This window comes from Carlito syrichta, unplaced genomic scaffold (genome assembly GCF_000164805.1).
Source record: "Carlito syrichta isolate Samal-C Ts95f unplaced genomic scaffold, Tarsius_syrichta-2.0.1 Scaffold304630, whole genome shotgun sequence".
Lineage (NCBI taxonomy): Eukaryota > Metazoa > Chordata > Mammalia > Primates > Tarsiidae > Carlito > Carlito syrichta.
In genome coordinates this window covers 478361-501934 of record NW_007248726.1, presented here as the reverse complement: position 1 = coordinate 501934, position 23574 = coordinate 478361, and the positions used below count along the sequence as shown (strand labels likewise).

At 35.2% G+C, this 23574-nt stretch overlaps 1 protein-coding gene across 1 annotated transcript in view; it reads right to left on the bottom strand.

Moving 5' to 3' along the window:
- FBXL17 (F-box and leucine rich repeat protein 17) overlaps window positions 1-23574 on the bottom strand; it is a 522435-nt gene that overhangs the window by 146485 nt on the left and 352376 nt on the right. Inside the window, exon 8 of the mRNA XM_021713613.1 lies at window positions 16383-16459. Coding sequence (XP_021569288.1) covers window positions 16383-16459 — 77 coding nt within the window. The remainder of the gene's footprint in view (window positions 1-16382; window positions 16460-23574) is intronic.

Here is a 23574-nt window from a genome sequence, read left to right as displayed (position 1 = left end):
GATTGCCTGAGCCTGCGGGTTCGAGACCCGCCTGGGCAACTTGGCAAGACCTCATCTCTAAAATAAATTTAAAAAAGTAGCCGGGTGTGGTAGATATTAAAGAACAGATATTTAACCACCATCCATGCCGTATTTCTTGTTTCCCCTACCCAATGCATTAAAAACATAGATATACTCCTAAAATTGAGACAGATGAGGTAGGCAATATAACTAGATGACACAACTATCTCTAAACCCCTCTACTCTAGCCTCTGGAGCAATCTAGACACCCAGTCCTGGCCTTACCTGAGACTCACCTTAACTACAGTGCAGATAACCACATGAACAAGCACCTTTAGATTTCTGTTTTGTTTGTGTATAAGGAGAAAAATCTAGCTAATCTCAGGCAGCAAAATCACTGAGAATATTGATTATGCCTATTGTAACAGTCTGGTCCCCAAATGACACAGTGAAACAGAAAAAAAAATGAAAATTTGCCACTCTAGCAATTCACTTTGCTACTGTTGAGAATGCTGGTAAACTGTCACCTGGTATCCCCTAACCAGCATAGAGTGTTCTGGGGAAAAAAAGTTGTCAGTTCTGTAAACATCTCTTTTTTTTTTTTTTTTGAGTTGGAGTCTCACTCCGTCGCCCAGACTGGAGTGCAGTGGCCACTCCTGGCCACTGTAGCCTCGACCTGCTGGGCTCCGGCGATCCTTCCACCTCAGCCTTCCAAGTAGCTGAAACTACATGTGTGTGCTACCACACCCGGCTAATTTTTTTGATTTTATTGTAGAGATGAGGTCCCGCCAAGTTGCTCGAGCAGGTCTCAAACCCGCGGGCTCAGGCAATCCATTCACTTCAGCCTCCAAAACGCTGGGATTACAGGCTGAGCCACTGAGCCCGGCCTGAGTGCATTCTTATAACTGGACTTATAACCTTTGTGAATGCTAGAAGCTACATCTATGGATTGCTCCAAGAGATTAGTTTCTAGGGTCTTGAAGCTTCTAAGCCAGGGCAATACCCATACCTATGCTATGTGGACCTCATCTTCTTACACTTGAGCCTTTATCTAGTGGGTGAAAGAAGAGCCTTGTGACTCCTGGGTGGACTGCAACATGGACTGCCACAAAGTCTTCTATAGAAGCTGATTGCCTGACACTGCCCTCTGGCAAGCTAAGGGTCTCATCCTTGTAAGCACACTGTACCAAGAGTGGTCTGTGATGGGTAAATGTCTAAATACTTAGTTGAACCTAAAAAGACCTTATGGTAGGCAAGGCACCTGAATGTTTAATTTGTAATGTTTCCTTTGATTTTAGGTCTATATGTAATCCAGGATAAAAACCATATTGCTAAGGTCATGAAAACAATAATTTAAATAACATTTTAACTCACTTTCAAAAATATCTTAGAAAGGTGACTGAATCTGCTCTTGACAAACAGACTATAAGGAAGGAAGAAAACAAATACAGGATAACTTTAAGTGGCTAGCACAGTTATCAGTGGGTCTGGCTCTATTTGAAATATATTTTGAGGATGGAGTTAACCTAGCTTGTTAATGGTTGTGATGAGAAGTATGAAGGAAATTGAGGCATGAGGGAGATTAAAGTTTTGGCCAAGTAACAAGGTGACTAGTGATGCCATTTACTGAGTTAGAGAAGACCGGTAGTAGTCATGATGCAGTGACAGAAACAGTGGTAAGAATAAACAGTCTTCTATCCTGCCTTTAGATTAACCCACTGAAAAGGAAGTACTTACATAAGCCAGTACAGGGAAATGGTGCTTTGAAAACAGTGATAATATGAATCCAGTTTTATAATCAGTACTACATACTTAACTCCTTTTATGAGAAGCAGAAATGAATAAAGGAGAAAAACTTTGGGAAAGGCAAAACACAGATTTAGGTGTGCAGCACATCATGTGTTAACCTGAAACAACCCCAAAGTTCAACTTTCTTCACTGTTCAAGGAGAAAATCCTTTACTATATACTTCAGGATAAAGGATTTGCAACTATATGGTGCTTGAGAAATAAGCTATTGCTGTAATTTAACTCACTGTATGTGGGCTTCAAGATGCACAGTGGCATTCCAAACCAACTTTTAAAGAAAATTGCATGGAATTTTCAAGACATCAGGAGAGTTCTTAAAAGTTATGCAGAGAAAACGGATTTTTGATAGTTAGGAATTATATTTAGTGCTGCCAGATTGCAGGGAACGCTCTTTTTGCCTCAGTATGGTTAGAATTACTGTTGACAAAGTTTTAATTTAAAATTTTAAGGATTTAAATGGAAGAATATAGGTCACTGAATTTTCATTCACTGTGTAAGTATTACTACTGGCAGAAAGCAAGCTTTGTTAGTAAGGGTCCAATTTTGGCCCTGAAGTTCATCTTTTCTGTAGTAGTTGGAAATTGAGTATGTGTTAGTGAGAATAATTTGGCTCTCAGTTAGTCAATCAGTGAACTGAACATGCACAGTTAGAAACCTGCCTGGTACAAAACAGAAGCTCAGTTCAGAAAATACTAAATGCAGTTGTGAGACAGTCTCAAGTCCACACAAATCATATATTACAATCACAAGCTGGAAGGGATCTGATCTCTCCTAGCAGGTTATAGATTTAGATAGATTTGTAATCGTCCAAAAATACACTACACAGCTCCAAAGTCTAATTTTGCAATTTTCAACCAATTTCCTAATGTTTAAAAGAAGCAAATATTTGTAGGACCCACTACAAAAAATGTTTTAAAGGATCTTTCCATTATCAGGAAACCTTGAGATATTATAGTAGGCTTCTAATATAAATGCTATATCTTAAAATAAATTTAAAAGTATATGATATGTAGGCTACTAAAATTAAGACCACTTTCTCAAATAAAAATTTAAAAATTATATGTTTTCATAAATCTAAGTAGAATAGATTTCAAATCAATCGTCTAGCAAAAAAGATGAAGCATACGCCTTGTGAGAAAAGCAGCACGATTACAGAAAGGCTGTCCCTTTCCACATAACTGAGGTGTGCGTGTGGGAGAGAGGCTTTGGGTTTGTGCTGCTTGGTGTCCTATTTGCTCTCAGAGCCTCCTGCTCTAGAATCAGTGTGTTCCTCCACAGAATGATGAATGTGATGGATAATATTTGCATGTTTGGCATATATTCATGGGTATTCCCTGAGTTTTCTCTAGCCCCCAAATGGTATGGAAGTAAAAGAATGAGACAAAAGTGGGAGAATATGCATAACAGGAGTAATGATACATTTCACAAGCATGTAAATAACTAACAGCAGAGAACTGCAAAGTACCATGCACCAAAAGCTGAGACAACAAAGAAGCCACATGCCATGTGCAAATTTCAGCACACGTGATAAACTCATCTCTTCCTAAAATTTAAGAAATTAAAAAAATCAGAATCCAAGCAAGTGAAAACAAAGTATCACTTAATCTGTTCTAATTTATAATTTTTTAGAAAGCAAATCATTTGTGAACCTTGAAAGGAAGGTGTGTTATAATGGCAAAGTTGAAAGCAAATGCTTTATAGGATTTCACCCAATTCCTTATGTAAACCAGAGCAGAAGGTATGATTCTCAAAAAAAGCCAAGTACATTTGCCTCAACATAAAATAGGACTGATTAAATTTCAAACTCTTCATTTATTTTGTAGAGCTGAAATTTTAAGCTCCTTATTGCCATTCAAAATTGGCAGCTTAAATCTTGTTTATTACTGATATTACATATATATGGAATATATGTATTATTATATATGTGTTACTATAGTATATACTATTCTTATTCATTTCAAAGTTAATTGGTTACTACAAGGTGGAGATAATTTGAAATTTCAAATGTTCCCTCCTGAAGCATGTTCAGGAAGTATCAACTGCATGGCTGTGGCTTGGCCACGAGCTGCTCCTTGCATAACTGCCTGGTCCTGAGAACACTAGAGAAGTATCTCTAGACTTTAAACCTCAAATCCAACTTTTTAAGGCTGACTTTGGAAATATTTCCAAACATACAGAGCAGGGAAGGAGCTGGATCCTATTAGGATTTTATTATGATTTTAAATCTAATAGTAGAACAGAAGAATTCTTTATGAGCAGAAATAAAATATCTTCAAAGAAAAATTGCTTTCTTGGAGAAGCTCCTAGAGCCATATGTGAGGAATGAGACAGTAAGAAGGAAGAAAAAAAAAAAAAAGGAAAATTTAACCTAAGAAAGAGAGATGATTAAAAATATATGTGTCAATCATCAAATAATACTTAGCTAGTTTTCTACACAATTTTTTTCTTTTGCTTCTTAGAATATTTACCATATGAAAGTATCTTGGTAAGCAAAATTTTTATTATATAAGTATAAACACAGTTCATATGAGAAGAATATATATACATCTCTCTCACTATCTCTCTCTCAAATAGAAAAGTACCACAACTTCCTGAAGACAGAGTGGATTTTCTTTGTTTATTCCTTATTTTTAATTTTTAAAGTCTCCTTTTCTCTGCCCAAATTCATTTTCATCAGAAGTCAAGTTGCTTTCAGGTACTCTGCACACACTGCACACAGAGGCTGGATCAGCTACATCAATGCAACACAATTGTTTGAAAAGTTGAAAAGTTCAAACTATTTATTTAATGTTATGCAGATAAACCCAAGAAAAGAAATACATTTGACAGATAAATTCTAGGTGATTGAATCTTACAAATCCAAGGGGATGTTTTAGAATAAGGGTTAACATTAACAGTTTAATATTTAAGTTAAAAGTAAGCTTGATTTACTTAATTAGGAAATTAGATGAACAAAACTGCCTTTTGTCTCAGGAGAAAGTTCCATTTAATATCTATCCTACAGTAAAATCACCAAGGGAATCTGTTTGGTTCTCTTACTCCCAAAAATATGAGATAGAAGGAATATTAACTCCTGATTTTATAGATAATAGGGATCTAATGAGCTGTGGAAGGTTGGCACCTTTTATCTCCAGAAGAACTGTGTCCATTTTGTCAAGGAAACCCATCTGTTGTCTACAGTTTAGCAAGTCATTCACCGATTGACCTAGCTCTTACACAATGGAAGAAGTTGAACAAGAGCACTGTTTTTCAAACTGCTGGTCATCCTACTAAGTGATACAATCAATTTAGCGAGAGTCCAACAAGCACTTCGAATATAAAATTGATTTCTCACTGTAGGACAGAGAAGTTTGAAAGCCCCTGAATGAGAGAATGTAAGACCATACTGCTTCAGTACTTCTCTACTTATTTATAAATGGCTGAATTCAAAAGGTTCATTTTCAATCTGTACTCAAAACAAATGCAAAATACTTGAGACAAAATCAGAAGGCAATCCCCAGAAAGTTGATGAAGTGGCTTAAATATAAAAGTATTTCTTTTCCATATTCCACCCTTAATTTCTCCAAAAGCAAAAAATGTGGCTGGGGATTAAGTGAGTGTTGGATATAAGAACATAGAAGGTTCTAGCGTATTGGGAATCCTTGAATAAGGATGTTTGAAACCCAGGGTTGGGAGGACTGACTTTGCTGAGTTGTAAGGAGAATGCTTGACCTGTGATGAGAAGTATAATAGGTTTTAAGCTGGAGAAATAGTAAGCAAGAAATATAGTGAAATAAGATTCAGAGTGCAGCAAAGGCTTAGAAAAATTCATTCAAAGGAACCAGCATTCTTTGGAAAAATGTATGATCCCATACCCCTACCATGAGGTGCATAAGATCAGTCTGGTATATCTAGACATAATGGGTCAAGAAGAGACAGGAAAATATTTTTAAAAGCTTCCACTACCAAAGATAGGACAATTTGAATATCAATAAGAAAAAGTAATTGCAATGAATCACTGAGTTTAAAATAATTAGATAATCAATCAATCTCTCATTGACCACCTTTGGTGGATGATGCAAACCAACTCCACATTTTAAAAACTGGAAAACAAAGGGAAACAATCATGTATTATTTTTGTTTGTTCTACATAACTTGAATTCAAATAAACCAAAATGTTGATAAATGAGTTAATATTTATATAAGGAAGACCAGTTAAGAGATAAGAGAAAGACCATCTGGAAAGGCTTAAATTTTATCAATGTTAGTGAATATAAGGATGCAACTCTAAATGGTGATAAACATACAGTATAATCAATTATTTTTAATGTTTAAGTTATATTGTGTTTTGAGTGTTACTGTTACTTTGTACTGGGAAACTGGTAGATGTTAGTTTTTATTTTTTTGTCTTCTGTCTTTAAATCAGATGTTATGTCTTTTTTTTTGGAGTTGGAGTCTCACTCTGTCGCCTAGACTGGAGTGCAGTGGCCGCTCCCAGCCACCGCAGCCTCGACCTGCTGGGCTCGGGCGATCCTTCCGCCTCAGCCTTCCAAGTAGCCAGAATTACAGGCATGCGCTACCACGCATTTTTTTGATTTTTTGATTTTTTGTAGAGATGAGGTCTCGCTGCCCAGGTGGGTCTTGAACCCGTGGGCTCAGGCAATCCACTCACCTCAGCCTCCCAAAGGCGTGGGATTACAGGCTGAGCCACTGAGTCCGGCTCAGATGTTATGTCTTAAGTAGACTAACTAACTAGTAACTAATTAACTTATTAACTAGTGAAGTAAATTTCATCAAACATCAGCTGGGAAGGATAAAATTATCTCAAAGATATGGTTTGACGTTTTAGAAGAAAGGGATGTAATACTTGGGCTTTTCTTCCCTTTTTGCTCCTAGTTTTCATGATATCTCAGAAAATAAGAAACACTAAAGAGAATAGAGGAGGCAGAGCACAAAGCAACACTGAAAAAACGATTCAATTTTGACTTCTCAGAGAACATTTTGGAGAGCTCTCCTAAGAGAATAAAATTAATGGGCAACTGAGGTAGATAATGACACTGAGACCTGAGAACTTCTGAGTTCTAGTTCAAGGAAGGAATTTAAGAAGGGAACAATTGCTTACATTTTTGAGAATGGTACAATTATGTATCTCTAGGAATAGCTGCCCTTTCATCATTAATAAAACAAACAACAACCGATGATATCAAGGGTGTGGAGAAAAAGGAATGCCTCTACACTGCTTGTGGGGATGCAAACCAGTGCAACCTCTTTGGAAGACAGTGTGGTGATTTCTGAAAGAACTAGAAATTGACCTTCCATATGACCCAGCAATCCTCCTATTGGGAATACCCAGAGGAATTCAAGTCATTCTACCAAAAGATACCTGCACATGCATGCTTGTTGTAGTTCTATTCAGAATAGCAAAAACACAGAACCAACCATGCTGCCCATTGAAGCTGGACTAGATAAAAAAATGTGATACATATACACAATGGAATATTATGCAGCCATAAAGAAGGACAAACATATAGACTTCACAGCAACTTGGATGGATTTAGAGTCTATCATACTCAGTGATCTATCACAGAAACAAAGAACAGAGTGCCGTATGTTCTCACTCATAAGCAGACCTTGAAAAATTATCTGTAAGAAAGGGATTGGCAATAGTGGGAAACTGTCAGGGGAGGGAGAGGTGGAATTGGCAGTTGAGGGAAACTGCCAGGGGAGAGAGGGGCACACCTCATCAACAAGGGTACCTGCATAATGAACATTTGTATGCCTAATCCTGAATTGTACCCTACATCTTTAGAAAAAAAAATCTGCACTTTAAAAAACTGCTATGAATGTATTTCATTTATCACTGTCTTAAACTGCTTTAAAATGACCATTTAAATGAAGAAATAATTCCTACATGAAATGCAGAGAAAATTAAGAAATCATCTATAGTGGAGATTTTAGTTTTAGCTTTACAAGTTAATTAAAACCTGTCTGGGTTGGAAATTACCTACTGGGTATAATGTTTACTATCTGGGGAATGGGGTACCTGAGATCTAATCCCGCTATAAAATATGTTTATATAACAAACGTGTACTTGTATCTCCTGATTCTAAATTTTTTTTTAAAAACACCTGTCTAGGCTCAATGTTCTCATTATTAAAAATAGGTAACTATATTTCTATTTCTTTCATAAAGTTTTTTAATAATTTTCAAAGGTAATTAATACAAAGTTTAAATTCATGAAGAATTGCATATACTTTGAAATATTAAGAAAATATTTGATGCATACATACTTAATATCAATTACAGTCTCCACCTTTCAGCTAGGGAATACTTAATCATGGCACACAATGTGTATTCAGTATCAGCATAGGAAAGTGATAGTGAATAAGTATATTACACCTACTAAGTTCTAGAACAATAAAGATCTCATGGGGTAGCTGGCTACTCTGTGACTTTTCTTTATACACAGACACATATAGCTGTCTGGGATTTAATTATATTTTTTAAAGCTCTGATATCTGGAAAAAATCTTACCGGAAAAATAAGTGTGCTAATAATAAGTATTCTTTAAGCACATCACTGACCTATGAGTGATTATGCAAAAGACTAACTTAATATTGAATCCATACTATAGTTTTACTCACAAACTATGTGAACCTAAGGCTCTCCAGGTCTCAATTTTCACAACTGTAAGCCTGAATACTAACAGTATCGATCTAAAGAGGGATGTTCAAAAATTAATGTCCACAGAAAACATACAATAAATTTTAGTCATTCAATCATTATTATTATTGCTATGAAGATTTGTATTTGACTTGTTTTCAATTGAATTGGACATTTGATAAGTAGTGATAACCTAGAGTAATAGTTCCTTGCATATAATATATGTTAATGAATGTTGTTGCCATAGGGATGGTGAATAAGACAGGAAAAGTCAGAACAAAAATTGGAACCAATCCTGAATTTTCAACTAGAATATTTTCATAAAGTTTTTTCAACATTTGCCCATGTGTGCACGTAATCACTTTGGATGATTTCTGTTCTTTCTTTAGATTAACCAACGCATACAAACACATCCATTCAGACAGCTGTTCTTGCTCTGAGCCTTTCCTAGGGTTTTAATACCCCACATGCACTTTGCTCTTCATCTCGTCCTCCTGTGTCTTCTCTTCCACAAATCGTTACCCAACTATCACAGTCTATAATGACTCTATCCTCTCCTGAGCTCTTACATCTCACAGGGTTTCCTTTTTTCTATTTGACACCATCATATTGCTTAATATGTTAGAAAACTTGACATAGCTTATATCTTATTTTTCAACCCATCCATCCCTGTATTTTCCACCACACTCTGACAGCAGTATGTATACATATAGTAAACTTTTGCTGTATGAAACAAAAAATAAAACCAGGCCAGAATAATCCCCAGGACTAGAAAGTAACTTAAAGATCATATAGGTCAATTCCCTACCAAATGTTTCCATTTTTCCACATTTTTTCCCAGAAATTATCTATGCTTGAATATTTCTTGTAATAGAACTCATTACCACCTAAGACATCTATTTTCAAGTTTTAAAAATTAGGAAGTCATTTATTGCATGAGATACTAGAAATTTATCGTTATTGCAATTATCTTAGTGTTCATTCCAGCTCCATTTAGATTTACCCACCACTGATATAATAATGCTAAAGGTCAGTAATGATTCTACTTATATTATTGCACAGTACATGAAAGAGTACAACTGCATAGTACAATGCTTAGTCTGCATACCTGAAGGTACAAAACCAATGAGGGTTAAAGATGGGAACTCTGTGAAAATGACTCCAAGTGATCTGGGTCAAATTTCCTGCATCTGCAGGACACTGCTTCACAAGACTAACATTAAACACAGCTAATTAAAATTAAACACTATACTTCAGAAATGCTAAAAGTAATTGAGAAAAAGAAATAAAAATGTTAATATTTCAGTTAATAGTTAAATATGAATACTTACTATTTAGTTATAAAAAATAATTTGGAACAACAACAGGTAAGTACTTGGAGGAGTAAGAAAGTTAAGGGGTAAACACACAGAAACAGATTCATTGTCTTTTAAATGTGGGTTAGAATGTTTCAAAATTTTTTTTAAAAACTTCTATTATATAGGAAGCTAGAGTTAATCTTTGAATTGACTATAGTGATATTTTTTTAAAAATTTGGTTTTTTTTTGTTGGAGTCTCACTTTGTCACCCAGGCTGGAGTGCAGTGGCACACTCAGGACTACGCCAGCATCGCCCTGCTGGGTTCGGGCGATCCTTCCACCTCAGCCTTCCAAGTAGCCGGAACTACAGGTGCACACTTCCACATTCGGTTGATTTAAAAAAAATTTTTTTTTTTTACTGATGAGATGAGGTTTCGCCAAGTTGCCTGGGCTGGTCTCAAAACCGTGGGCTCAGGCAATCCACTCGTCTCGGCCTCCCAAAGTGCTGGGGTTACAGGTTAAGTCACTGAGCCCAGCCTGAAAAAATATTTTAAGAAGCCCTCCTCAAAACATTTGAGATATGTAGTCTATTCTGGCAAGACACAATGGTAAGCATTGTCATTGTTCAGTCTTTTATTTTAAGGTTACTTCGAAGCAGTCCTAGGATGACCTAGGAAATAGGAAAGACAGTCAACAGTTTCTTTGCTGCTGAGAAAAGAAAAGTATTTAGGAAAGCTTATAATACCAAATTTTTGGTGAAAAACTTATGCCCCTTTCTAAGAAAATAAAAGAACATAACACATGTAACAGTAGGAATATAAATCCAGTAATGGGGAACTCCAGGAATAAAATAAAAAATTAAAAGTGGAGAGAAATAACCTTTAAGATGGACATATAAACAGGAGAAATTTGCAACAATAGATTTAGCAATTTAATTCTATTTTGTTAGAAACAATAAAAGTGATCTATATTTAAATAACAGAATGGAAAGTGTGAATAATCAACAGTAAACAATAGAACATTCTTTTTGACTTGCAAATATATTTTCTAAAGTTCTTCTCTGTCACTCTAAAATTACAAGGGTTATTCCTGCTGACAAAGGAGTGGAATCTTATGCAGCAATTTTGGAACAATATGAAATACAATGTGAAAATTAAACAAAACATAAAAGGGAAAACCCAAGCATTTCATTTAAAAAGAAGCATCATTAAATGTAATGAATATTTAATAATATGAAAAATAAGATAATATAATAAAAGAGCAAAATTATTTGGGGTATAAGATTCTTTTTTCTTGGATTAACAGTAGCAAATATCTGTCTGGGAAGGGGGAAACACCCCATATCAACAGGGTGCCTGAATGAAACGCAATTGTATACCTAACCCTTAACTGTACCCCACAACTTCATAATAAAAAAAATTAAAAAAAAAAAAAGATTCTTTTTTCTTGAATAATTTATCAGCACTGGTTTGGCGAGAAAAGTATTATTGATACCAGAATGCTTGTTGGGATTTCTTTTGTTTCTTCAGTATGCTTACTTTGATAATGTATTCCAGATCCTAATTTAGGTTAAGTAACAGCTAACGAGGTCTCATATCCCAAGAAGAGGTAGGGAAGGTACAACCTATTAATCTTTCAGTAACTTTAGAAGGTCAACAAGGCTGGGGTGAGCTGTAGGTTAAACCAAAGCAAAGATTAATGTCATCAGGCCACTCCCTGCCATTCTTCATGTCTGGAAGAAGATACATTATTTAAAAAAAAGTTTTTTTTAAATAAGTAGGCTAGCTCTGTCCTCTGGATTCTACAAAAAAGAAGCCTTCAAGAATACAGAAACTATATATCTCCTACAACTAGCACAGGGCCCAGCACATAGCGAGTGTTGAGTCAATATTTTTTGACAGAATGAAATATTTTGTATCATGTCTGGCATATGGCAAGCCAACTAAAATGACATCTCCAATGATAACCATGGACACAGTGTTCTCCTTGACTTGAGTGATCTCTTGCCCAAAGCAATCCGAAAGTTTTGGGGTAAGCCTTGTTATATTAAAAAGACTCAGATTAGGCAGAGGAGAATGTACTATGATCAAAAAGAATACTGGGCAGCCAAAGACAGTCTGGGGAGAGCAGTTCAAGGGTCCATAGAAGTGACAGAGAAGCATATGGAGTGGTACAGAGTGAGCCTATGGGTTGCCAGTGATCTCAAATGTCCCACAAAAAACAATGTTAGTAGCTGAGTGTTTACAATTCTCTTTAATTAAAGGTTATTTGACAATTCAACAACTTGAGAAGGGAAACAAAACTTTTATCTCTACAGCATATTTCTAGGGCCCTCAGGAATGATACAGTTAAAAAACAAAAAAACTAACCCAGGAAGAGACCTGCATCCTTTTTACTACTGCCCCCTGACACAAGGGTCACAATGGTAAAAAATTCACTATGGAGACACTAATGGAGACGAGCAATTTATTCATCCACCCCATTTATTACACCATATGAAGTGCTGTGTAGCCCAAGAGAAAGATTGTGTCTGACCTCCACAGGCGTGAGTGACAGAGGCTGATTTTTGCCCTATGTCTTCTTAATCCTATGGATACACTTTTTTGAAGAAGGAGAATTTTCAAAAGAAAAATGTTTGAGCAAAAAGATAGGTTGGGAAGTATTATCTGAAACATTAATTCCAGGAACAAAGGAAAAAATGAAAAAATTATCCAAATAAAATGAAAGTAACATAAAGAAGAGATAGGCAAGAAACCTAAGGCAGAAAGACAAATTAAAAATTTCAGACTTTTTGTTATATCTTTCTTTCTATTCCCTACTAATAAGATTCTTGTTTAGATAGCTTAGGTCTGGAGGTCAACTAAGCATAAGACTAACATAGATCAATCTTCTAAATAATGATTTTACAAACAGAAAAGTCATACTTGCAGAAGGAGAAGAGTTCATTCTTTTTTCAGAAAGAGAATTCTATTATTATAAAGAGAATTCTGTTATTATAAGAACTGCCAATTAGTGAGTTTCCACTATGCCACCAGGCACTACATGAGTGTTTTATATTGATTTTCACTAACTTATGCAGCACGTATTATGTGGTTTAACAGATGGGAAAACTAGAAAGTTAAGTAACTTGCTTTAGGTCATAAAGAAAAGAAGAGGCAAAGCTGGAATTTTAACCTAACTCTCTGATTCCTAAGTTTGAGTTTTTCTCACAATACTGCTGATGACATACACTTGTTCAGTGATACAAAAGTGACAATATTAGATTTCTTCTCAGGGAACAATTTCCTGAGACTGTATTTTCCATTTAGCTGGGCCTGAATTATTGATTTGTTTATAATTGCTACCCTTTACTATAAAGATCTAAGCTCAATTTGGGGGAGTAAGAAGCCTATTAGCATGATAGTTTTCTTTATGTCAACTATATCACATATCAATTAAAATGAACATAACTTCATAACAGTCTGGTCAGGTGTTGCTAAGTGCTATAATACCACATTCAACATCTGTGAGAATCTTGACAAACATTAAAAATGATGTGCCAGGTGAGGGGCTGTTTCTGAATCGATGCATCTTGCAAAAAACTTTAAAATTATCAGTATACTGTACTAAAAGCAAGTTCATATTCAGCACCATAAAAATAGGAGGCAAAATGAGACTAGCTGGCTTAAATATGAGTAAAGCAATAGAAAGAAGAATTGTGGAGTAGTCTCTTAAAGGTTGAAATTCCCTCTGTATCAAGTATACATCAAATTTGCAATTTTTAAGTCACTTCAATAATCAAAATGTTCTACAGAATATGTTTCTACTTATCCTGTTAAAGAAGGAAAAAGACATCCATTTTTCCTTCTCCAAATTTCTAATCAACATAGGGCAAAGGAACCATCTTCCCTAGCACAGCAGTTACCTCCAATAACATGCTGTTTCTCTGGTTACAATGAATAATCTTTTTGCTGTCTTTTGACAAAAATTACTCATATATACTAGGGGGAAAAATGAGTGGAGCTTTCAGTAAGTTGATTTAATTTTATAATCAAATAGCAATTATAGTACAATCTCATAACCTATCGACCTTTTCCTCTCTGCCCCAATTGTGTCCCCAACAATTTAGAGAACAGAGTCAATAGATGTGCAAAGACTTAATATCTAAAATTCTAGAGAAGCAAGGGAGATAAGATGGGGCAGAGAGTTTGAAAGCTGGAGGGACTGAGGTACAAGAAAAATCATCACAAATTTCTTATCACCATGGGGCTAAAGTCCCTAAAATGTTCACTTCTGCTTCCATCCAAATGGACTAGATAAGTTTTCATCTTTGGCTGGCATTATCATTACTTCAACAGGTTTTATAAAACCATTGCCTGGACCCCACCTCCTAGATATTCGGATGTAATTAGTCTTAGGTAAGCCTCTCACATGAGTATGTTTTAGAAACTCTCCAGATGTTTTAATGTGCAGAGTTGAGAAGCACTGACATAAAATAATTCAGAGATACTAATAAATAAAACCATACGGGCAAGGTAGTAACACATTTTCACCATACTAAGAGAAAAAAGTCCCCAAATCTAAAAACATCAGAATATGAGAGTATCACTAAACAATAACAACAAAAACAAAACCTCTTCCAAGACTTAAGACAAAAGAGAAAGTAGAAGAATTTTGAGTGACTCTTATCTCTATCCCACTCCTGTAGGAAAGCAGCATTTATTAGCAGCATACACTGTGCTGCTCACTAGACTGGGTGCCAGGAACATATAGGAGTCATGAAGTCAGACATTAATTCCCCATTTTACAACTAAGGAAACCAAGTCTCATATAAGTGAAGGAACTTCCCTAAGGTCAAAGAACAAAGAACAAAGACAGAACTTGATCCTAGATCTGTCCCAAGTTCAAAGATTTTTCTCTTCTCCATATCTTCTGGATAATGATGATGATGATGATGATGTTTCACTTGCTAACTTAACAGATAGGTGCTGGGCACTAACTGTTATGAGACAAAGTATCCCTATGCCTCCAGAATAAAGTTGATTTTGGTAATATTTTCCACTGCAGAACCTCAGAAGAGTTCATTATAAGGGATTTAAACCACAGCTTTTGACTATTATCTATACAACAATTGATAGTGACTAGGTAAAGGGGAGAAATATACAATAAGACTGGAGGAGCATTAGGGGACTAATGGTAAAGAACTGTGAATGCCAAATAAGGAATTGGCATGAATGAATGTTGATTTGTTAGTTAGCTAACAAATCTACACACACACACACACACACACACACACACACACACACACACACACACACACGATCCTGGTTTTGGACAGGTAGGCAGGGACAACACATTAGGGCCTAGACAATAGGGGACATACTGGAGGTTTTAAAGAGTCACCATATCTAAGTGGCAATCTAATATGCCAAATCAGAAAAACTACAAGAAAAGAAAAATATGATATAAAATTAGGAAAAAACCAACAACACAGAAGCATTATAAATAAATCCATGTAAGACATATTTATCAATTCTCCAAAAGAAAATTCTGAAATTAGGAGTATTTTTAAGTTAAAATTTTTTACATTATTTTTTAAATTATAGTTTTAGTATAGCTCATCCATAATTTAGTTCTTCATTTAGTAGCTGATAAAATACAACTCTCCTACCTAGGAGAGAGTGCAGATGGTCAGTATGACATCCTACGATTTGAGTCATTTACTGTTTTATACCAAAGGTACCAATAAAAACTTAATAGATAGTAACTTCCCTCAAGGTAGAAACCATATTCTCAAATTTAAATGAACAAATTAGTTAGAAAGCCAAATATCTGGTTAAAACTCTATAATTAGATTAACTACACAAATGGTTAGGAAAAATTATAAAGATAAGCAAACAAGGAAAAGCTAATTATTTTTCTCCAAAAGTATGATCTCATATTTTTCATATCTGTAAAAAACAACTTGCTGTTCTCTACTTTAAAAGGATATTGAAAATTAAGATAAAGTGTTGCACACAAATGTATACCCTTTTTCATTATTATATATCTAAACATCAACATTAAATCAAGCAAATTAACTCCGTAAAAATTTCCTTAGTTATATTTATTGTATCAAGCATTTAATTGTCTCGAAACTTATTTTCATGTATAGCTCTTTTAGTCATACTTTTTAATCCTGTGTGTGTGTGTGTCCATGTGTGCATGTGTTATTGAATGTTATAATGAATTGATAAGCACATACACTTTACTCTGGTTCTTAGCAGATAGTTCCTGATTTCTTTTAAAAAAAAAAACAACAAAAAAAAACCTTTTGGCCGGCCAGGTGCGGTGGCTCCAGACTGTAATCCCAGCACTTTGGAGGCCGAGGTGAGAGGACTGCCTGAGCTTACGGGTTCAAAACCAGTCTGAGTAACTTGGCAAGACCTCATCTCTACAATAAATCAAAAAATTAGCCAGGTGCAGTAGCGTGCTCCTGTAGTTCCAGCGACTTGGAAGACTGAGGCGGAAGGATCTCCTGAGCCCACCATGTCAATGCTGGGGTGGTCGTGAGCATGCCACTGCACTCCAGCATGGGTGAGGGAGTGAGACTCCGACTCAAAAATAAAAAGCCTTTCAGTGATTTTGTAACTTTTTGTTCTTAAAAAGGACATACCATAATCTGTGATTTTACAGGACACCAAATACAGCTCTTTCAGGTTTTGTCCTTCCTTTGCAATGACCTCCACACACCTGAAACAGAAAAAAAAGGTGATGAATTATACTAATGTGTTTCAAATTAAATTAGCAAGAATTTGTCCACAAGTATAACAGGAAGAGGCCAAAATTTGATGAATGCCACAGCTCTCTTCTTTCAACAAACCTCTTTCAAGGTGTTTCAGGAAAAGGTATTATATTCCCTGCTTTAAACTCAAGTGCTCTAATGCTTAAATGACTCTAATTAAATATATTTATGACTAGTGAATCTTTTAAAACCAAAGAAATTAAAAAGAAATATTCCAATAAGAGTAATGTTACATTTGACAATAAAAGATTAGTAAACATACTCTATGCAATGAATATATATCATTAATATAATAAAATAATATAAAAATAATTATAATAAAACTGTAGAATGTAGATGGATGGTCATTATAGGTGGATAGTAATATGCTCAAGGTTCAATTATTAATCATGAAATTAGATAACACTGAAATACATATTTTTTGCAAATTCTTATTCAATACAAGACAAAAATATGTTCTAAAAATCTGTAACTTTTAAAGGTTAAAGAAAAATTTGCACACATAACAACTTTAAAATCTTTTACTTTAAAATGTTTTATTTTTAATTTTTAAAATAAATTGTGTAGGATTAGACCATTTTAACAATACATAGATATATAAGATTTAAAGTCTTTTCTGGCTTCATTTAAGTTAAAAGGTTTTAAAATGGTCTGCTCTGCTCTGAGTCCTAGCAGAAACTGTAGTAGAGAACTGAGTGAACTTTAAAAATCATGATTAACAATGCTATTCATTTTGTGGATCAGTTTCCTATAATATCAGAAAAATCTGTGCAGTCATACAGACACATAGGCATGTACACCCTTCAATGTACTCCCTGTTTTAATCTTTATAAATAACAGTTAAGTAAAAGGGTAAAAGCAAAAAGAGTCATTAACCTTTTCTAGGAAGTACAGATCAAGTAATTTGATACCTGTGTGTATAATCCATCAAAAAATTACTCTGTATCCATCTCTGTCTTTCAGATATTTTATTTGCTGTCTGCTTATTTGTAGGTATCTTCATAAAATGTCAGGAAACTATACAATTTTACTTCACATAATTCATTACTGAAGGTTAAATTAGTTACAGAGAAGAAATATTTTTCTTTTAAAATATTTTTATAGAAATTTGTTTTAATGGAATGATAAACATTTCAAGTTACCTCAGAAACTGAATAAACATCCTTTTTTGACTGTTTTTAAAAAAAGATTTATTATAAAAATAGATAAGCTTTTCCATGAGTACAACAGAAAACTTACAACAGTAACACATTGCAATTGCAATTTATACAGATTACCATGAGGGGAAATTTCAAAATCTAATTCTATGTTATTTGGTTTTAGTGTAACATTTGAATAAGTGCATTAAAAAGGATAAACCATAAATAAAACATTGCCAACAATCTACATTTTATATACAACTTAAAAACCCATTTTTTAAGCATGCTAACAGTATAAAGGCTCTAGATGACTACAAAGTCCTAAATTATTAAAGAATCTATTTTCTGTCAAATAAAATACATATATCTCACTGTCCTCCTCTGGCATGTGCCAAAAAATTTGCAGACCCAAAGGTGAAACCACACAAAATCATTAATTATATTTTGTTATCATGCTATATTCAAATGCTATATTCAAAATGCCTGATTTTATATTTGATAATAAAAAACTCTAAACAAATGCAATATTCTATTTGTATTCCTTCTACTTGGCTGTACATTAGATATACTACAAGCACTTATGAACATTAGAGACATACAGAGAAGAAGACAGACAGCAAATAACACAAATCAATTTCACTGTACAAGTCAAGTCAAATGTTATTTCACAGGCAACAAGAACTAGTAGTTATAAAGAATAAGGCGATCAATCACTGGATAAAGCCTATCCTAAAACTGATAAAAGGTAAACTGATGAAAGGTAAAGAACATCAGTTTTCCTCCCTACATGACAGAGAAAGGTCTAAGAAGTGTAGACAATTATGAATAGTTAATACAGAATTATTTAGCTTACTCAAAAGGCAATATAATAGCCAAGTAAGCACTAAGTATCTTTCAGACAATAAAAGGAGAAATGTAAGAGAAAAGTACTTTGCTTTTTATAGAGGATCACCTGGAGTTTTTGCTCTATTCTTGAAAGTTTAAGTACACAGGGTTTTCTAAATACTTTTAATTGTGTTGATTATAGTCAGTGCTTTAGAAGTCATGCACAACATGGAAATATTCCTCAAATAAGAATTCGTGGAGAAAAAAAGGACTCCCTGAAAGATTTCTAGAAAGATATTAATTTTATATCTTTCATGGTTGTGATATTTGAGGAGAGAAACCCCAAGTTCTGTGAATCTGGACAAAAACTCAATATAATATTTAAAACCAAAATTGAGTGGTTGAAATAAGTAGATAAGATAGCCATTGTTTTGAGAGTTGAAAATGGAAGTGGGTTGTGTTATTCTATTACTGCAAATTGGAGGAAATGGAACACCACCTCACGTACCTGCCTAGTGTCTGAAGTCTTATAATTCATTTAGGTCTAGTTTCCCAGGCAGCATGTGGTGATTGCAGTTCATGATGAAAGACCATGGGTGGTGACTGTCATTTTCTCCTGAATATTTTAGAGTCCACTCTAGAATATATTTACAAGAAGTATATAACACAAGTCTGCGAATCACATCTACTCTAAATAATTCTATTCTGTTTTTCAAAAGGTCTTTGTAACCTCCAGTCATGAACCTTATTGTATTAACATCAGAGCAACTTTCAGTCTGCTATATAGTATATATGAAGAAAACAAAATATAAACTTGTAATTATTTAAACTCTTGGACTACAAGTATTACAGGTAAGTTTTTAAAGGAATATTTTGAAAACAGTACCAATAAAAGTACCAATAAAAGAGAGAAATTACAATTTTGTCCCTAGGGTCAAGCCATGAGACTCTAAACTCAGAGACTAGAATTCAAATTTTTCCCATTTTCCCCTCCATCCTCTGTCCCCACCATCCCTAAGAACAAGCCTTAGAATACCATATGATTAACATCTTCTTTGGCTCAGTATGTTCAAAGATTTCCCACTTCATACATGATAATGTAAAGAATTATACAACTCAGAAGGACAAGTATATCCTTAGAAAGTAACACTCTATAAGAGTATTAAGGAAAAATTCATAATATGGGAAATAGCATAGTGGAAAAATATCAAAGAGTATCAAATACTGTTAAAAGATCCCATGAAATGTTAAATACAATTAGGCCTACTAAACCATTTTCCTGAGTTCTGAGAAATAAGGGGAGATGTACATTAACAAGAGGGAATAAACAATTGAAAGACTTAGATTCTAGTGTCACCTCCAGGGAATCACGGAACCACCACGTCTCTTGAAGCCCACATCATCTTTCTCTATAAAGTATGAAAATTTCTTCAAATCAAATGCCCTAGTTCATTTAAATATACTTTAGCTTATTCTAAATAGCCCCTCCCCCTCAGTTTATTTTCTTCCTTTCTTGTTTTGACAGGGGTATGAAGAGATTTTTTAAAATTGCTACCAATAGCCAGGCTCAGTGGCTCAGCCTGTAACCCCGCGCTTTGGGAGGCTGTGAGTGGACTGCCTGAGTCCGTGGGTTCGAGACCCGCCTGGGCAACTGGCGAGACCTCATCTCTACAATAAATTAAAAAATTAGCTGGGTGTGGTAGCATGCGCCTGTAGTTCCAGCTATTTGGAAGACTGAGGCGGAAGGATCGCTGGAGTCCAGCAGGTTGAGGCTGTGGTAGCCAGGAGCGGCCACTGCACTCCAGTCTGGGCAACAGAGTGAGACTCCAACTAAAAAAAAAAAAAAATTGCTACCATTGTAAATTCTTGAGTAACATTTGTTGGGTACATATGTACGTACACACGTACACACACACACACACACACACACACACACACACAATTTTAGAATACAGAAAGGGGCCAGAAAACCTGCTCCAAAGCATCCAGAATTATTTTTGATAATAATGTAAATTTTATGCTCACTTGCTTTTGATAATGTTCTAAAATTCACCCGACATTTGATGAAATTTGAAAAACAACAGAAAGGATATTTTTGTGAGTTATATAGGATTTTTTTTTTTAAAGAAGAGAAGGCATTACTTAGTTTCATTGGAAGGAAAATCTGTCTCCTTAGCAAGAGATTCCTAATCACCTGATTTATGTGAAGGGTAAAGGTTAATGAATTAAGCTGTGTAAGCTTCAAAACTATCAAAGGAATTCAAAAGAGGCTTGAATTATGGAAAACAATGGCCCATTCTACATACATACCAAATTTTTATGTTTTTGTCTCCGACTCAAAAGCAGAAACATGGCATTAGTGACAATTGAAAAGAACTAATGAGGAAATATGACTACATTACTTGCAGTAGGAGTGTCCTAGGAGACCTTGTTACTGTTTGTGATGTGCTTCAAACCCAAAAGCAGCTAATTGGAGCTGCCAGACACTGGTTTGCAAATCTCACTTTAAAGGACAGGCTCAATCACCTTAGAGGTGTGAAAAGAAATGTCCCCATTAGAGATGCATTAGTATGTGGCTTGGTGAATTTCTAAATAAACTTTAGGATGTTCTTTCCTAAGTCATTTTTATATTTGAATAACAGATATATCTTTAAACAGAAGAAAAAATGCAACAAGACAAAAACAACTCCACAGATTTAAAAAAGTATGAAGAGTGCTGTAAAGCAATTGGCAAATAAGTGCAGCTGGGAGGGAGGTATGTTTAAGGTTGAATAAACACGTAGATCAAACCTCCAAATTCCTGAAACAAACATATCATAAAAGTGATCTATTCGGTGGGTTTAGAAATAGAACCTCCTTTTCAACATTTCTTGAAACGATACAAGCCAATAAGCCAACCTATGTTACATAGATTGTAAGTGGGTAGAGGCTTAAGTAGCTACAACACACACATACACATATACACAAACACACAAAGGAACATAAGAGTTTACAAGATACAAAGAGAGTGATGGGAGAGCAAACTTAGTCCAATTCTGTGCTGCAGAAGCTCATCCTGACTAATGCACATATGGGTCGTTTAAATAATAGCAGAGGTCACCAAAACACAATCTGGCATCTTACAGAAAAAATAACCATATCTGGCTGATTTTTCCAAAGCCTCAAATCAAGTTTTACTGAAGAATAATCCAATCGCAGTGCAGTAAATGAATGGGCATAATTTACAGGTATACTTTACTTTCAGAAAATGCACAGTATAACATATTTCTATGTGCAAAAGAGACAAATTTACAGGTAAATGTTTATAAGATGAGTCAACTCAAGAATCTATTAATACACTTGATCTTAGCCAAAAGCTGAGAAGCAATCAAGAATCTATTAATAGCACATTTCCCCTTATTACATTTGAATACAGTTTTGTTTATGAGCATTACATTTGTAGGTACTTTTTCTAGTAATAGGACACCTACACCTCACAGAAATATCATGCAAAAGTTATTTTTTTACCTTTAAGTTAAACAACTGTACACAAAGGAAAAATATATGATTTGTTTCTGGAAAGTGACAGATGACATCAAGGGGACACATTGAGTGCACTTTGTATTTTATGGTATACTGTTTTTGCAAATGCTTTTCTATTGAATCTCATTAAAACACAATACCAAATACATACCTAAGACAAATTTCAAGTAAATTTCTATGGACAATCTTATAGAAGAGACGTTTGCTACAAGATTTTTTTTAAAGGTTGACTTGCAATTAAAATGCTAAAGCATTTGCTCAAAGCATGTTCTTAATATACCACAGGGGTAGAGACTGGGAGTGACATGCAAAATGTCACCAGCTCCACCAGTTAACAACAATTATCTTGGGAAACTCATTAGGTTCTCACCAAATGTTATTCTCAGTAAAACCAATATCTGATTAGTGAGCCTGAGATTAATGTAAGCATTTCCTTCTTAAACAGTAGCAAACTGTTGCCCATTTTGTCACACAGAGATGTAATGGAAGATCATGAAACTAGAACAATAGTGTTTTGTTGTTTTTTTATTTTTTAATAAGACATACCATAAGAAATGGGCTATAAACTGAAATGTTATTAAAACTTAAGTTCTTAGCCGGGTTTGGTGGCTCAGCCTGTAATCCCATGCTTTGTGAGACTGAGGTGGGTGGATTGCCTGAGCTCTTGGGTTTGAGACCCGCCTGGGCAACTTGGCGAGACCTCATCTCTACAATAAAATAAAAAAATCAGCCGGGCATGGTAGTGCGTGCCTGTAATTCCGGCTATCTGAAGGCTGAGGTGGAAGGATCGCCGGAGCCCAGCGGGTCGAGGCTGCGGTGGCCGGGAGCGGCCACTGCACTCCAGTCTGGGCAACAGAGTGAGACTCCAACGCAAAAACAACAACAACAACAACAACAAAACTTAAGTTCTTATGGCTTTATACCTTTTCCAACAGAGGTGTTACACACTTTTAAGGGAAAGGAGGCACAGCAGATGTCACCATTTGCCGATTCTTTCAGGACCACCCTCTCCCTGAGTGTCTCTAACATTAGATAGGTTTCCTAAATGGAGAGTAAGCAGGATTCAGCACCAAAAGAGTAATACAACAACAAAATGATATTTAGAAATGGTCATCACAAACCAGTTGCTATGGAAATATTTTTCTTCATTTATATAGCAAAACATGTTTTAATTTAATTTGAAAGTTTCTTAGACTATTAAAAAAATGTTTTTTAGCTGGGTGCAGTGGCTCACACAGGTAATCCTAGCTCTTTGGGAGGCAGAAGTGTGAGGACTGCCTGAGCCTGGGGGTTTGAAATCACCCTAGGTAACTTGGTGAGACTTCGTCTCTACAAAAAATTAAGAAATTAGCTGAGCATGGTGGTGCGTGCCTCTGGTTCCAGCTCCTTGAACGGCTGAGGTGGAAGGATCACCTGAGTCCAGTAGCTCAACGCTGCAGTGGTTATGAGTGTGCCACTGTTGCTATGAGTGTGCCACTGTGGTTATGAGTGTGCCACTGCACTCCAGCCTGGGCAACAGGGTGAGACTCTGACAAAACAAAACCAAACAAAACAACCCCCCCCCCAAAAATAAAGTT